Consider the following 17,426-nt stretch of genomic DNA (forward strand, 5'->3'; position numbering starts at 1 on the left):
TAACATTTTTGATCTCAGAGAATAGTAAGGTTTCAATTTGGTAACATCATTGGGATATAATATACAGCATGGTGACTATAGTTAGTAATACCATACTGCTTCTTTGAAAATTACTATGCGAATAGATCTTAAGGTTCTTATCACAAGGGAAAAAAATTCTTTAACTGTACTGTGACAGGTATTAACTTAGACTTATTGTGGTTATCATTTCTCAACATATACAAATATTGAATCAAACATTAAAACTCTCATAATGTTGTGTATCAGTTATACCTCAATAAAAAAAAACTAATGATGCTAAGCAGGGGTCTATAAACTTTTTCTGTGAAAGGTCAGTTAGTAAATATTTGAGGCTTTGTGGTCCATGCAGTCTGTATTGTAACTATTTAACTCTGCCACTGTAGTGTGAAAGCAGCCATAGACCATATGTAAATGAAAGAGTGTGGCTGTGCTCTAATAAAACTTTATTTTCAAAAATACCTGGCAGGGTGCTCGTGTGGTTCAGTCAGTTAAGCATCTGACTTCGGGTCGGGTGTGATCTCATGGTTTGTGAGTTCAAGCTCTGCATTGGGCTCTCAGCACAGAACCCACTTTGCACCCTTTCCCCCTCTCTCTCCGCCCTTCCCTCTTATTTTTCTCTCTCAAAAATAAAATTTAAAAAAAACATAAAAAAATATATCTAGCAAGTTATAGCTGGCTCATAGGCCATAGTCTGCTAATTCCTAATGTAAAGGACATAGCCCAGAACCATTCCTTACATAGTAAAATCTTAATAAATATAATACTAATAATGATAGTAAAGAAGGTAACATTTATTCCTTTACTATTTTATTACAGTAGCAATTGAGTAATTCATATATGAAAGTAAATACATTAAATTATTGACCTTTAAAAATATTTTAATTTTAAGCTTACCAATAATTTTTTGGATAATTTTTTGTTGTGGGACACTGTCTTATGCATTGTAAGACGTTTAGCAACATTATTGGCCTTTACCCTTAGAGGTACCACTCCCACCACAGCATAACCCTACAAACAAAAATGTCCGCAGACATTACCAAATGTCCCCTGGTTGAGAGAAAGGGGATAAAATTGTCCCCAAGTTGACACCAAGTTGAGAGAAATACTTTCTTTAAAATTTTCAGTTAAGATCATAGCTATGCCTTCTTTTAAAGATTTAGAAAAGAGTACAGAACTATTTTAGAATCGTATATCCTCTACTTACCCACTATGTAACTTTAGGAAAGTTGTTTTGTCTCACTATTTTTCATTAATAAAATGAAGGGTGATAATAACCTATATCATGGGATTGTTAAAAGCATTAAATGGGAGAACCTTTCCACTTACTTTTTATTAATGTTTATTTATTTTGACAGAAAAAGAGCACAAGCAGGGGAGGGGCAGAGAGAAAGAGAAAGGGAGAGAGAGAAAAATCCCAAGCAGGCCTCACACTGTCAACGCAAAGCCTGACACAGGGCTCGAACTCATGAACCGTGAGATCCTGACCTGAACTGAAGGCAGACGCTTAACTGACTGGGCCACCCAGGTGCCCCAAATGAGAGAACCTTTGAAAGGCATCTAGCAGAGTATCTGATAATGAACATTTAGCAAATATAGCTTCTCCAACTAGTTCTCTAATCTTTAATGTCATATCCAGCTTATAAGTAACTAGTACAGTGCTTGCCATGCCATAAACACCCCTAAATTAGTTCAGTCTTTCTAGCTACCTATCAGGAATTCAATCAGATTTTCTAATGTATTGCCAAAGGTCCTGAAGAACATATTTTTATAAAACCATGTATACAGATGTTCTAATTTCTGTATCTTGACTTTTTCCAATAAGGAATATATTGTACCAGAATTATCAAGTGAAGTGCGATCTTTTTGGTCCAAAGCTGCTAACCTCTTTGAGTCTGAGGGGGCGAAAGTAATTGAAGTGTCCCTGCCCCACACCAGTTATTCAATTGTCTGCTACCATGTATTGTGTACATCAGAAGTGGCATCAAATATGGCAAGATTTGACGGGCTAGAATATGGTAAGATGGCTGTGTCTGGGTTTTTTAAAATAGTTGCCTCAAATATTTGACAGTTTTACTTGTAGGGATAAGAAACTTATTCCCCGAGATAATGTTAATGATTTAGACAAGTAAACCAGTGAATCCTCTTGCCTTTGTCATTTAACCTTCTGCTTACCGTATTCCTTGTACATGTCTCTGTATGTTTGGCTTCCCTCTCTGAACTGTGGATATTTTAAAGAAACAGTATCTTATCTTTGTATTCTCAGTCTGTCAAATGTAGTGCCTGGCACATGGCAGGAGTTCAGTAGTTGGATGGATGGATGGATGGATGGATGGATGAGGGAGTGAACAAATGATGTTTCCCTGTTGGTTATTTTCTCCTCTCGACTTGATCCCTGACTGGTTAGGCACAAGGCAGATAAAGAAGAGGAGCCACCAAGGACAGTCTTCCAAAAGTTTAGTATTGGTCACAAATGTGAATCTACGCTTGCTTTTCAGCCAGAACTTGACTTCCTTTTCAAGTGATGTTTACCTCTGTTTTGTTTTCAGGTCACAGGTGTGACATTGATGTGTCTACTGAAGCCATGTATGCTGCAACCAGGCGAGAAGGGTTTAATGATGTGGTGAGAGGAAGGATTCTTGCAGGAAACTTTTTCTTACTAAAAGAGTAAGTAATTAAGAATTTCCTCCATTCTTGAAAACTCAGGAGTAAACTCATAATATGTCTATCAGGTATTACAAGTTGAGATATGCGCTAAAGAAGCAAAATTCTTATGCTTTGAATTAGAAATCACAGTTAAAGGCCTGCTTATAGTACTTTTGGTTCCTGGTTATTCAAACGCAAAAAAAAAACATTGACACTTTAGCTAAATGATTAGTACAAAACTAGGTAGGAAGCCCTAAAGAATTTTAGCTTCATTAAATGTCCCCTGACTATTATTGCCACCTTGGCTTATTGTTGTCAGACACTTAAACAGGAAGTTACATTGGTATATCTCGAAAAATTGAGTAAGTCAACTTGGTTTTCCCTTACATTATGTATCTCTTTGCTCCAGGAAAGAATTCTAAATTACTGGGGCTCCTACTGAGATTGTCTTCAATATAAGTTTATTCATCATCTCATAAATAGGATTCATCTTGCATACCACCAAGTCTGTCTATAAGAGGACACTTTCTTGTGAAAAAACAAGAATGATTGTTGTAATAAATACTTCTAGAGTTTTTCTACATGCCCTTAAGAACAGAAAGCATTTTGTTGTCTATGTATCCCTTCAGGGCCTATGCTTAGGATTACTTTTTCCAAAAATATTATTTGAACAGCCATGATGAAAAACAGTATGGAAGTCTCCCAAAAAATTAAAAATAGAACTACCAGATGATTCAGCAATCCTACTTCTGAGTGTGAATCCAAAGGAAATGAAATCACTCAGAGGAAATGAAATGCCTCAGAGCATTATTCACAAGAGCTAAGACATGGAACTAACCTAAGTGTCCATCATCAGAAGGATGGACAAAAAAAATATGTGGTGTGTTTATATCCAATGGAGTATTATTTAGCCATTAAAAAGAAGGAAAACTTGCCATTTGTGACAACATGGGTGTATGGTGAGGTCATTATCCTAAGTGAAACAAGTCAGAGAAAGACAAATACTATATGATCTCACATATACATAGAATCTAAAAAAAAAAGCCAAACTCCTAGAAACAGAAAGTAGAATGGTGGTTGCCTGGGTCTGGGCCTAGGGGAAATGGGGAGATGTTAGTCAAGGGTACAAACTTGCAGTGATAAGATGAATAAGTTCCGGGGATATAATACACAGCGTAGTTATTATAGTTAACAGTACTGTATTATGTCTTTGAAAATTGCTAAGAGAATAGATCTTAGATGTTATTACCACACAGACACACACACACACACACACACACACACACACACACGTTGTAATTATGTAAGGTGATAGATGTGTTAACTAACCTTATTGTGGAAATCATTTCACAATATATACATATGTCCAATTATCATATTGTACACCTTAAAAATATATAATTTTAATATGTCAACTACATCTCAAATAAAGCTGAAAACAAAAAAAAACTAAAGATGTTTGATTATGTTCCATGTTAAAAGACCTTTTTCCTGCAAATCAAAACTACAATGTGATATTACCTCACAGTTATCAGAATGGATAAAATAAGAGACAACAGGTGTTGGTGAGGATGTAGAGAAAAAAGAACCCTCTTACCCCATTGCTGGGAGTGCAAACTGATGCAGCTACTCTGGAAAACAGAGAATATTCCAAACTCTGATGCAGTTTGCTCAAAAAGTTAAAAACAGAACTACCCTACTATCCAGCAATTGTACTACTAGGTATTTACCCAAAGAATACTGAAACACTAATTCAAAAGGATACACATCCCCCTATGTTTACAGCAGTGCTATTTACAATAGCCAAGATATGGAAGCAGCTCAAGTTTCCATCAGTTGATAAATGGATAAAGAAGATGTGATACACACACACACACACACACACACACACCATGGAATATTATTTAATCATAAAAAAGAATGAAATCTTGCCATTTGCCACAAGATAGATGGAGTTAGAGAGTATAATGTTATGTGAAAATCAGTCAGAGAAAGCCAAATACCCTATGATTTCACTCTTATGTGGAATTTAAGAAACAAAACAAATGAGCAAGGGTGGGGGGAAAGATAGACAAACCAAGAAACAGATTCTTAACTATAGAAAATGAACTGATGGTTACCAGAGGGAGGTAAGTGGAGTGATGGATAAATTAGGTGATGGGGATTAAAGAGTGCACTTGTCATGATGAGCATCAGGTGATTTATGTAAGTGTTGAATCACTGTATTGTACACCTGAAATTAATATAATACTGTATGGTAATTAACTGGAATTAAAATAAAAACTTAAAAAAAACACAAAAATAAAAGATTCTTTTCCATATTGACCAGATGATTGTAATGATTTGGGAGTAGGAAAAGAAAGTGAAATACTGCTGAGAAATTTTCTAAGCAAAGACTTTTATGAAGCTGAAGATGTTACATTTGGCACTAACTGATGAGACTCAAATTGTAAATCTCAGGGCACAAGTTGATAGACTGTATAGATCACTGTAACAGCATGAAAAGAAACTGATGGAGAGGAGTCTGAAAGCTTCTTCCATGGTCACCAGTTGGGACAAAAAGACATGAGAATTTCTGCTGGTATCCCTGTCTTTTGAGTTCAGGCATTTAAGTCACCTTTTTTGTTTTGAGGGGTTTTGTTTGCTTGTTCATTTGTTTTGTGAGGGAAAGATGGACATGAGTGATAGGAAAAATGGAATTTGGGTGTACTTTTTTTAATCTTTAAAAGTCAGTTTATGTGCCAGGAACTATAACAATTCCTAACATTTTTTTTTTTTCATGTGGTAACTCAGTTTACAGTTTTGTCATTCTTCTACTACCTTGTGTTCAAAATCACACATTTATTGAATTAGGAATCCATGGTTTATTTTTAATGAAAATAATTATTTACATTTGAACCCCATTTAAATCTGCTTTTCTTTTCTATTTGTCTTCAAATTGTCCTGTTCTTTTAACCTCTTTTCCTGCCTTCTTTTATTTTTCTTTAAGTAATAACTTTTTTCTCAAAGAGATTTAAAACAAGGAAAAAAAGAGTCATTGATATTTGCCAAATATTTACTATTTCTGGTGTTTTTTATTCCTTTGTGTGGATCCAAATATCCATCTGATGTAATTTTCTTTCTGCCTAAAGAACCTTAATATTTCTTGTAGTACAATCCTGCTAGCAAGGAGTTCTTTCAGCTTTTGTTTATATGTAAAAGTCTTTACTTTACCTTTAATTTTGATAGATATTTTCTCTGAGTATAAAATTCTAGATTGATAGTTTTTCTTTCAGTACCTAAAAGATCTTGTTCTGTTGTCTCTTGACTTGCATAGTTTCTCAGAAGTCTGTAGTCAGTCTTATCTTTATTCCTTTGTGTATAACCTTTTCCCCTCCCACCTGTGGGTGACTTTATCATTAGTTTTCAAGAATTTGACTGTGATGTCCCTTGGTGTGGTTTTCTGCATATTTCTTCTTGTTTAGGGGTTTGTTTAGCTTCTTGGATCAGCTTCTTGGGTTTATAGTTTTAATCAAACTTGGAAAAATTTTGGCCATTATATGTTAAAATATTTTTTCTGCTCTCCCCCTTTTCTGGGACTCCATTTATATGTGTGTTAATTTGTTTGACGTCATCCAAGAGCACTAATGGCTCCATCCTAGTTTCTTTCTCTCTTTTTTAGTCTTTGCGCTTCTTTTTGTTTTGTTTTTTTTTTTATTTTTTAAAAAGTGTTTATTTTGAGAGAGAGTGTGTGTTGGAAGGGCAGAGGTGGGGGACAGAGACAGAGGATCTGAAGCTGGCTCTGCACTGACAGCAGAGAGCCTGACACAGGGCTTGAACTCACGAACCCTGAGATCATGACCTGAACCGAAGTCTGATGTTTAACCAACTGAGCCACCCAGGCACCCCAGCATGCTTCTTTTTGTATAGTTTCTATTCATATGTTCAGAATCACTGATCATCTGCTGTCACATCCAGTGTTGTTTTTATATTTTGTATTTTTCATTCCTAGAACTTCCAAGTAGGTTTTATTTCTTCAATTCCTTCATCATTTCATGTTTTCTTCTATCTTCTTGAACATATGAACATATTTACAGTAGCTGCTTTAATGTTCTCATCTGCTAATTCCAACATTTCTGTCATTTCTGGATGTCTTTATATTGATTGCTTTTTACCCCCTAGTTTTTGGGTCTTATTTTCTGCTTTTTAGCATGACTGGGCATTGTGACTTTTACCTTGTCATTTGCTGGATTTTTGTTGTATTCCTTTAAACAGTGTTGGGCTTTGTTCTGGGATGTAGTTATTTCGAATCTGTTGGATCCTTTCAGGACTTCCTTTTAAAAATGCTTTGCTAGGATGAGTCCAAAATGGCCTTTAGTTTAGGTTAATTTACCTCTACTGTAGGCAATACCCTTGAAGCTTCTGCCAGATGCCTCATGTATTATGAAGTCTTTCCACTTTGGCTCTTAGGAACACACACTATTTCTAGCCCTATATGAGCTCTTGGAATTGTTTGATTTTTCAGTGGTTCTTTCCCCAGCTTGAGAATTTCATCTCCTACAAGCACAGATCAGTACTCAGCCAAAGACTGGAGGGCTCACTGCAGATCTCTTGAGCCCTCTCTGTGTGCTACTTTTCCTATTCAGTACTCTTCCCTACACGTTCCAGTTGTCTTGGCCTCCCTGAACTTCCAATCTTGGTCTCTTTAACTTTCTGACAACTGCCCCCTGAAACTTGCATAGGTTCCTCCCGTTTGAGCTGAAGCCTGGAAACTGCCTCCAGGCAGTTCTGAACTCCCTCTCTTGAATGCCTGTTGTGTAGTATCTGAAAATGGTTGCTTTATTTTGCCTAGTTTTCTTTTTTAATTTTTTTTTAACATTTATTCATTTTTTGATAGACACAGAGCATGAGCAGGGGAGGGGCAGAGAGAGAGAGGGAGACACAGAATCCGAAGCCAGCTCCAGGCTCTGAGCTGTCAGCACAGAACCCCACACAGGGTTCAAACTCATGAGCTGTGAGATCATGACCTGAGTTGAAAGTGGATTAGGGTCTATTTCTAGACCCTAATATTTATAAATATAATCTCCCCCCCACAAATGTTGGGATCCTCAATTTTTAAAAACTTGTGGTTTTTTTTAATGTTTATTTATTTTTGAGAGAGAGAGAGAGACAGAGACAGAGCATGAGTGGGGGAGGGGCAGAGAGAGAGTGAGACACAGAATCCGAAGCAGGCTCCAGGCTCTGAGCTGTCAGCACAGAGCCCGACGCGGGGCTAGAACTCATGGACCGTGAGATCATGACGTGAGCTGAAGTCAGATGCTGACCAACTGAGCCACCCAGGTGCCCCTTGCCTAGTTTTCTAATTGTTTATTATGGCAGGGTAAATTGTATCCCTGTTACTCTATCATTAATGGAAGCAGAAGTTCTGCTTTTGAACCATATTTAAAGTAGGAAAAAGTTTAATAGAAAACAAAAAATGTTTTATAAAATTGAGGTTTGGGGGATGCTATTAATGACATTATTTAAGCCATCAAGTGTTATTATTGTACAAATTATAGGTGATACTTGCATTTATCTCCCTATAGACCCTGTGGTCCAATGATAGTAAGGGCATTTGATATTTCTATAGGATTGGTTTTTTAAAAATTTTTTTAACATTTTTATTTATTTTTGAGAGACAGAGTGTGAGCAGGGGAGGGGCAGAGAGAGAGAGAGAGAGAGAGAGAGAGACATAGAATCTGAAGCAGGCTCCAGGCTATGAGCTGTCAGTACAGAGCCCAACGTGGGGCTCAAACCCACCAACTGTGAGATTATGACCTGAGCTGAAGTCGCATGCTCAACTGACTGAGCCACCCAGGTGCCCCTATAGGATTCTTATAGCACATTTTTGTCTTTATTGTATTTGGTCCTCAGTAAGACTGGAGTAGTTGTATACATTTTTACAGGTGAGAAAACTGAAGTTTAAAAATGGTACTTTTGCCAGCCTTTCTTAATTCACTTCAGGAGGATCTAAAGAGTGCTTTATTTTTCCCTTTCTTTGCATGATTGACTAATAGTCACTTTTGTAGCTGGCTAATTCTTAATCTTTTCAGTAGAGTAAGCATCTTTTCATGAATTTCAGATTCCCATTCTGGGGGGTGTTCCTATCCATAAAATACAGAATTGTAGACACTCCAGTTTATCTTTCCAGAGCCTGTCTCCTTGTGTCTAATTATGATGGCATATTAGAATTTTGAAAAATTTCAAATTCTTATAATAATCAGTTATCATTATACTACAGGTGAAATAAGACATTTTAATGAAGGGAAAATTCAAATAAGCCTCCAAAGACCTAAGTTCTGGTCTTTCCTTTACCACCACCAATCCATGTGATCTTTGGAAAAGTCATCTGACTGCTATGCACTTGATTTTTTTTTTTTTTTCACCTGAAAATAAATGTTCTGGTTTAATGATGTCCATGGAAGTGTTAATATTTTGTGATTAGATGTGTAGAATTGTATCTAGCAGTGAATTCTGATTAAGCTCCTGATACAGATTTTTAGAATAACAGCACACTTGAACAAAAATCATTTTTGTGTGTTGTTAGGGATCTCAGTGGTGCCTGCTTATAAAGGTCAAGAATCCAGTCACTGTTTAACGAACCTTATACATGAAAATTGATTCAAAGAAATAACAAAAAAAAAATCCTTAAAATATCATCTATTCTTTTTCCACAGAAACTATGCAAATTATTTCATCAAAGCACAGAAAGTGAGACGGCTCATTGCTAATGATTTTGTGAATGTTTTTAACTCTGGAGTGGATGTCTTGCTGACCCCCACCACCTTGAGTGAGGCGGTGCCATACCTGGAGTTCATTAAAGAGGACAACAGGACACGAAGCGCCCAGGATGATATTTTTACACAGGCTGTAAATATGGCAGGTGAGGATCCTTTAGGAATGTTCTGGTTTTCTTTAAGTTTTTAGACTGGCATCTGGTCTTTAACTTAGATTCTAACTACATTGTTCTCTGAAGGCAACAGCTTGTCCTTCTAGAATGTTTAGGGGTGCATGTATGTGTGTATGTGTGTGGTGTGTGTAATGTTTAGGCATGCATGCACTTGCACCCACCATGCACACGCATATTCAGAATCAGTCCCCTTAATAGCATAATTTTAACTTTACTTTGGAAATTTTCAAACCTGCGGAAAAGTTGAAAGAATGGTATAATGAGTACCCATATGTCCTTTGCCTGGATTCATTCATTTTGCCTCATTTAATTTCTCCTTCCTCTCTTTCTCTCTGTACACACACAGACACACACACACACACTTTTTTTTAGCTGAATAATTTGAAAGTTTCAACATCATGATACTTCACCCCTAAATACTTTAGCATAAATCTTCTAAAAATACAAACATTCTCCTGCATAACCACAATTTCGTTATCATATCTAGGAAAACTAACATGAATATAATAATGTTCCAAACAGTCCATATTTACATTTTCTCAATTGTACCAAAAATGTCTTTTATAAAATTGTTTTTTCCCTTGATATATTACATTTGCTTATCTAGCAAATGTAATCTAAAACAATCTAGAACAATCCCCTAGTTCTCTATGTTTTTGGTGGGTTTTTTTTGTTGTTGTTGTTGTTTTTTAGGGCTACATCAGACAGTGTTATAATTTTTGTTTTAGTCATCAAACATAATGTAGAAAACTCAAGAAAAGGAAAGCCTGTTCTATTTCCCCATACTTTTATCTACTATGTTCATTTCTCACTGGCATACAGAGTCTTTATTTTATCATATCCTTTTTGTTTAAATTCCTTTAGCTCTTCTAGGGTAGGTCTGCTGGCAACTAATTCTCTTCACTTTCTTTCTAAGAATGTCTTGGTTTCCTTTCATGTTTAAAGGTTATGTTCACTGGATATAGGATTTGGGGTTGACATTTCTTTAGCACTTAAAAAATGTTATGCTACTTTCTTCTGGTCTGCATAGTTTCTGATAAGAAATCCCCCACCTTCTAATTTTTTTTTTTAATTGACATTGACTGTTTTTGAAGAGTCTAGTGCACTTGCCCTATAGTATGTCCCATCCATAATCTGGTTTTGTCAGATTGCTTCCTCATGATTCGGTTGAGTCAAACAACTGTTGCAGAAATACTATATACTCTTCATGTCAGGAAACAGTTCATGTCAGTTTGTTCCACTTTTAGAGACTTTAAGTTGATCCCTTGGTTAAGGAGAAAATTGCCAGATGTTTTCCTTGTAAAGTACATTGTTCCTTTTATCAATTATAACCAATTGGGGAGCTGATACTTTGAGATTGTGTGAACATCCTATTCCCCAACAATCTTTTTTTTTTTTTTTTAAGTTTATTTATTTTGAGAGAGAGAGCGAGCAAGCATGAGCAGGGGAGGGGCAGAGAGAGAGAGAATCCCAAGCAGGCTCAATGCACGGAGCCCCATGGGGGCCTCAATCTCACCAACCACTCATGACCTGAGCCAAAATTAAGAGTCAGCACTTAACCGACTGAGCCACCCAGGTGCCCCAATAATGTTGAACCCAGTTTTAGATCTGTTGATGATCCTTGCCTAAATTATTTCTTAGAGAATTACAAAATGTTGATTTTTCTGTTTCTATATATATTAGCTGGCAGTCTTCTCTAAGGAATAGCTTTCCCTTTTTTTCAATTCAATATATTGTAAACAGTTACTGTCATTATGGGTTTTGATGTTCAAATTGTCCCAAATTTGGCCAACAAGAGCCCTTTCAAATTGGATATATCCTTTAGACCTATCCCCATTAATTTCTAAAAACTTCCTTATTTTATGGCATAACAAGATATCCCAGGATCTTTTACTTTCTCTGCCCCAAACCTGGAATTAAAACTACCCTGAGCTACCATTTCTCATATAACAAATTGGCCAAAATTCAAAAGTTCAACAACATACTCGATCGGTAAGGCTGTCAGGGAAAAAGCATTTTGCCAATGGGAGTTCAAAATAATACAACTTTTTTGGAGGGGAATTTGGCAATGTCTAATTACATATGCATTTATCATTTGATGAAACAATCCCTTTTCATCTGAGAAACTTTCAAGAATACTAAAAAACATGTACACAAGGTAATTCACTAGGGCATGGTATGAAATAGCTGAATACTGAAAACAACCCAGATGCCCAATCATTGAAGATAGGTGAATAAATTATGGCACAAACCACATAATGGAGTGCTATGCAGCTATAAAAAGGAATGAAGGAAGTCTTTGTGACCTGATGCACAGTGATTTCCAAGATACACACACACACACACACACACACACTCACTCACACACGTATATACATATATATATTTCTTTTAAATGTGTATTTTTGAGAGAGAGAGCACATGTGTGTGAGCAGGGGAAGGGCAGAGAGAGAGGGGGACTGAGGATCCAAAGCCAGCTCTGCATTGACAGCAGAGAACCTGATGTGGGGCTCAAACTCACGAACCAGAAGATCATGACCCAAGCTGAAGTCAGATGCTTAACCAACTGAGCCACTCAGGCGCCCCTCTGAGATATATTGTTAAGTGAGCAAAGGAAGGTACAGAAGCACGTATATCATACAATTTTTGTTATTTTTTTAACCTCATCTGTCTTGTACCTACGAGCACTGGGAAGCAGAAGTCTCCACTTCTTACAATGAAGAATTAATCAATTCGTGGGTTTCCTTGTTTTCTTCAGGATTGCCAGCGGTGAGTGTCCCTGTGGCGCTCTCAAACCAAGGGTTGCCAGTAGGACTACAGTTTATCGGACGTGCATTTTGTGACCAGCAGCTTCTTACAGTTGCCAAGTGGTTTGAAAAACAAGTACAGTTTCCTGTTATTCATCTTCAAGAGCTAATGGATGATTGCTCATCAGTCTTTGAAATTGAAAAGTTAGCTTCTGTTTCTCTAAAACAGTAGTGATACATATAGCATACAAATTAAAATAACTTGAAAATTTTGTAGTCTAGAGAAGTCAGATGATCTTGCTAAATTCCTATAATTTGGTTCATTGTCAACAGTCATTCCTTGGACTCACTTCTTAAAATTCTTGTGATATAGTTAATTAATTATAAATCATCTGTCAGCATTTATTAAGTATCCACTAAGTGTAAAGTACAGGATTTCTACATTAACACAAGATACATGTTCCTGAAAAATGATGCATTCTGAAAAAATGTTCATTAATAAGAACAGAGCTTAGAGTAAAAGTAAGCTTAGGGATAAACCTCTCAAAACTTGTACATCTTTGTAACCAAAGTGCTGATAAAAACTGTAATTTGTACCTCCAGAGACAACCTGAACAGCCAGGCAGACAGGTAGTTGAACATGTGGTGGAGGCTGTCCCAGGAGATGTTAAAAATGCACAAAACAATAAAATGGGAGTATTTGCTTCTGAATTCTGAACAAAGGAGGTACAAGAGGAGCTCTGAGCACTGGAGGAAGTGCAACCTGCTGGGGCCCAGAGTCATGCAGGACTGGGGGCATGCCTCTCTGGGGAAAACCACAGGTGCAGACACTCTTTATTTCTCTAAAAATAGAGCTGCAATGACTGAGAACTTTCTCCTTTTTTGCTGAAGGTGAAAATTTTACTTCTGCTCTCCCAGAACCCCATGCCAAGGAACCAGAACAACTCCACGTTGTACTGACTTCATTTTTCTATTTAACCAATCACAAATGAGCTCATTGGTGTCACAGAAATATTTGTTGTAACTTTGAGAGACCATCTTGGACTTGAAACTTGGTCGTGGATCATGACTTTAGTGGGAAACTTTCAAAATACACAAGAAATACCCAATATGAAAAACTTGTGGATAATTTGGTGAGGATGCCAAAGAGAGGAGGCCCATAGCCTCCTCCTTTACCCCAGATTCTCTGTTCCTTATGGTTTCCTTGCCCTCTTGGCTTTCTTTACAGGTGTTCTCTATTTTGAGTCCCTTGAACCCAAAGAGACATTAATGAGAATCTGTATTCAAAAATTGGGAAAATATTCATGAAAATCATAGATTTACCTGGTATAGTTTCATCATTGGATTTGTCTTTGCCAGAACACCATTGTCATCTCGTGTTGATCAGGTCTTCTAATTTGTCATTTGTATGTTACTATACATATATGTCAGAAGCTGAATTATTTTTTAATACATTCACTTTGTTTAGTAAGGAAGAAATCTTTTCTAAATATGAATTATATGAGGGGGAAATGTAAGTGGCAGAACTTTCTGCAGAGTCACTAGAGTGTTGGCATGGTAGAAAGTTAACCTGCCCGTTACCTTTTCATTAATAGTTTTCTCTCCTCCCAGGATCCTTCCATTTCCAAATACTCAATTGGACAAACTTTATATAAAAGCCTTTGGTGCCAGGCCCACTAGTTTTCTTACAAATCTTGACTCTGAATCCCTGAAAGAGGAAGAAATTCACGAGAGACAACTGCATTATTTTATAAGAGGGAAATCCATCTTAGCTGAAGGAGCTAATATGATGTAAAAAGCAAGCAAATAATAAATCCTTGCCCTAGTCTTTTTTCAATGTGTGTATAATTTGAAATAACTTTTTTTTCAAAGAATATTTATACAGTTTCTCCTATTCCTATCTCTCTTATTCGTGTATCTCTGCTTGAGCTGCACTAATGATGTGAATCCTGAAATAAGGAAGTGAAACGTTGAGTGTTCGCACATAATTATACCCAACTAGCATGAAATAATACCTAATTTGTTTTTCTTTCTCCTCCATCTTTACCCTAAATCTAGGAGATCTCATTTTACCAAATCACTGTCTGGGAATTTAAGTGGGAAATGGTTTCTGTATCCCAGCTAATTAAACCCTGAAATTGTTAGCAGCAAAGCAATTCCGAAAGGCAAAGGTGGCTACAAGTATAAGATGAGTTCCCTGATCAAACACAGCAAAACAAAGAACAGTTAGATTCAACAACAGAAGCATCGGTAGAGTGAAAAAATGTGATGAGATCACAAAACCTGGCACCCCAACGCCACCAAGAGCCCAGGGAGCAAGTGGGAAGGTCGCATTCCCAAGAAAATCACTTGAAACCAGGGAGGCAGAATGTTCTCTTTGGCCATTTGCTACCAGGTCATCAGGAACACAGAGGACCTTGAGCCAGCTAGAAAAGAGCATGGTTTCGAAGAGGAGCTTCTAAGAATGACAAAAAAGAAAAAAAGAATGGTGACTCCCATTAGGAAATCACCTGTACCTTCTAGTGGAGAGAAGAAATACCTTTAGGATTTTAGACTGAAAGACAGTGAAGAGAGCTGGTATAGCTCAGGGATCCTGCAGACTGTGTCATACCCTGTTCCAGTCAAGGACAGGAGCAAGCTAATGGAATTTCCACCATAACTTTCATTCATTAACTACTTTTAACTCCCTCTCTTTCCGCAAACATCTGATTATCTATACCGAGGCTAAATAGGTACTGACTGTGCAAGCCTAGGCTAAAATTTGTTCATTGTGGTAAGAAGCGCCAGAGAACAGTTTAAAGCAGGTTTTCCTCAGTTATTTCATAACTCAAGCAGCATGTACACTAAAACATAAACCTGAAAATTTAATAAAGTCAAATAACATGAGAAAAACCCAGCCAACATTAAATAAAAGTAATTATTGGAGGATCTCAGTAGGTTATTTTTTTCATTTCTTTTTCTTCACACCTCAGTGGGATATAAGTCCAAAAGGATTTTAGGCAATTTATTAAAAACATTATTACAATGGCATAAAAGTAAATAGTTGAGGAAATAAGTATGACAATGAAAGTAATGAAAAAGAATAAAACCAGGAATAAAATCAAAAATAAAAGTTCTCCTCAAGATACTTACACAGATGCTTAAAGGTATATAGTATGACATAGTGGGGAATTTTCCTGTAGGCTACCTAATGGATAAGACCACCGATTTAAAAATCAAATAAACTTGGGTTTGAACCCTATTATTGCCATTTACAAGATGTGTAACCTGTCTGAGCTTCAGTATCCTGACTTGTAAAATAGAGATGATGTTTACTCCAAGGGATGTTTGGAAGGATTAAATTTAAATGACGCATGATGCCTTGATAGACTAAGCACTCAATAATTTGTAGCTATAAGTAAATGCGTACAATTAGGAATTTAAGTCATTTTCTTATACAGTTGACCCTTGAACAACACAGGTTTGAACTGCATGGGTCCACTTACGTGTGAATTTTTTTCTGTATAAGTACAATACAGCTCTGTACTGTACAATGTATTTTCTATTCCATGTGATTTTCTTAATAAAATTTTGTCTAGCTTCATTGTTAAGAATATAGTATATAGTGCATATAACATTAAAAAAATACATGTTAACTTTGTGTTATCAGTAAGGCTGTAAGTAGTTTTGAGGGAGTCAAAAGTTACACATGGGGTCAGTGCCCGATGCCCCACATTGTGCAAGGGTCAATTGTAGATACTATCAATACATGTAGATAATACCAACACATCAATGCATGCATGGTAAACTAACGGCACATGACCAAATAACAATTTGCTGGAAACTTATACTAGAGACCAGTTCTATAGCTCCCTGATGATCTGGCTCCCCTAAGGATGGACTTTAAAATATCAGGAAGAACCAATGGCCTGCATATTTTTAAAGCAATTTCCATGAGCTTTTTTTTTTTTTTATAGAGAATTGGCCAACAACGTTCAAAGAACTGAAGGTCTTCAAAAGGCCCCTGTGCTCTGCCAATCAAATGAAGAACAGTACCAACATACTCTTTTCTTTTTAATGTTTATTGATTTTTGAGAAAGAGAGGGAGAGAAAAGTGGGTGAGGGGCAGAGAGGGAGAGAGAATCCCAAGCAGGTCCTCCTGCCCCCCACTGTCAGCGCAGAGCCCAACTCTGGGCTTGAACCCACGAACCATGAGATCATGACCTGAGCCAAAATCAGGAGTTGGACACTTAACTGACTGAGCCACCCAAGCTCCCAGAAAAGCTCTAATGTTAAAAGAATATGTTGCAGGGTTCAGTCAGTTAAGAGTCCAACTCTTGATTTCTGCTTAGGTCATGATCTCAGGGTTTGTGAGTTCGAGCCCAAGCAGAGCCAGCTTGGGATTCTCTCTCTTCCCCTCTCTTTGTCCCTGCCCCCCTCACGCTTTCTCTCTCTCAAAATAAGCAAACAAAAAACAATGAAGTCTCTCAAAAATATGGCTGTTACATATTCCAGTTGGAGGGCAGGGAATGCTTCTGACAGAGCCACAGTCTTCCTACTAAAACTCTGTTCCATTTCAATATATAGATACAGATAAGTGAGGCCCCAAATTGCTACATCTTCACTGCAATTATTTTAAAATGGGAAAAATTTAAGGTTGATGTTGCCAACGGCCTGCTAGTATAGCCATCAGGGGGAAAAAAGTTAATGAAGTACCCATGGGGCATGTAATGATAAGTGTTTTCCAAGATAAGTATTTTGCAAAATGGACCTGCAGAATAACATGATAGAACTGGTGTAAGATATCTGACAAGATGGTAACTGATGGCTTTAGCATAGTTTATTTAGCAGGACGAGTTGTCTATAGAAGCCAAACGTAGTACAGAAGTCTTATTTTTCTGATTTCTGTGATTTACATGTGTGTGTAAATCATCCCCAACCGGTTTCAAGTCATTAGAATATAAACTAAAAGGAAGTGAGGCTAGAATGTGGGAGTTTTAAGACTTACAATAACCAAGTCTAATACAGTATTCTATCAGAACCATTTTATAGGCTGCATATAAAAGTAGAGCATCAAATTACATGCAAATTATTTTCTTATCTATACC

At 36.9% G+C, this 17,426-nt stretch overlaps 1 protein-coding gene across 4 annotated transcripts in view; it reads left to right on the forward strand.

Moving 5' to 3' along the window:
• Positions 1–17,426, forward strand: part of QRSL1 (glutaminyl-tRNA amidotransferase subunit QRSL1) — a 53,032-nt gene that overhangs the window by 17,699 nt on the left and 17,907 nt on the right. For 3 of the 4 annotated variants that reach the window (XM_042986903.1, XM_042986901.1, XM_042986902.1), the window contains exons 8-10: positions 1,844–2,036; positions 2,568–2,685; positions 9,360–9,565. In XM_042986903.1, the coding sequence (XP_042842837.1) occupies positions 1,844–2,036; positions 2,568–2,685; positions 9,360–9,565 (517 nt within the window). Of the gene's footprint in view, positions 1–1,843; positions 2,037–2,567; positions 2,686–9,359; positions 9,566–12,350; positions 15,923–17,426 lie in introns of those variants that run through there. The other variant, XM_007085488.3, reaches the window with a different exon arrangement.

Source organism: Panthera tigris, chromosome B2 (assembly GCF_018350195.1).
Source record: "Panthera tigris isolate Pti1 chromosome B2, P.tigris_Pti1_mat1.1, whole genome shotgun sequence".
In the NCBI taxonomy this organism is placed as follows: Eukaryota; Metazoa; Chordata; class Mammalia; order Carnivora; family Felidae; genus Panthera; species Panthera tigris.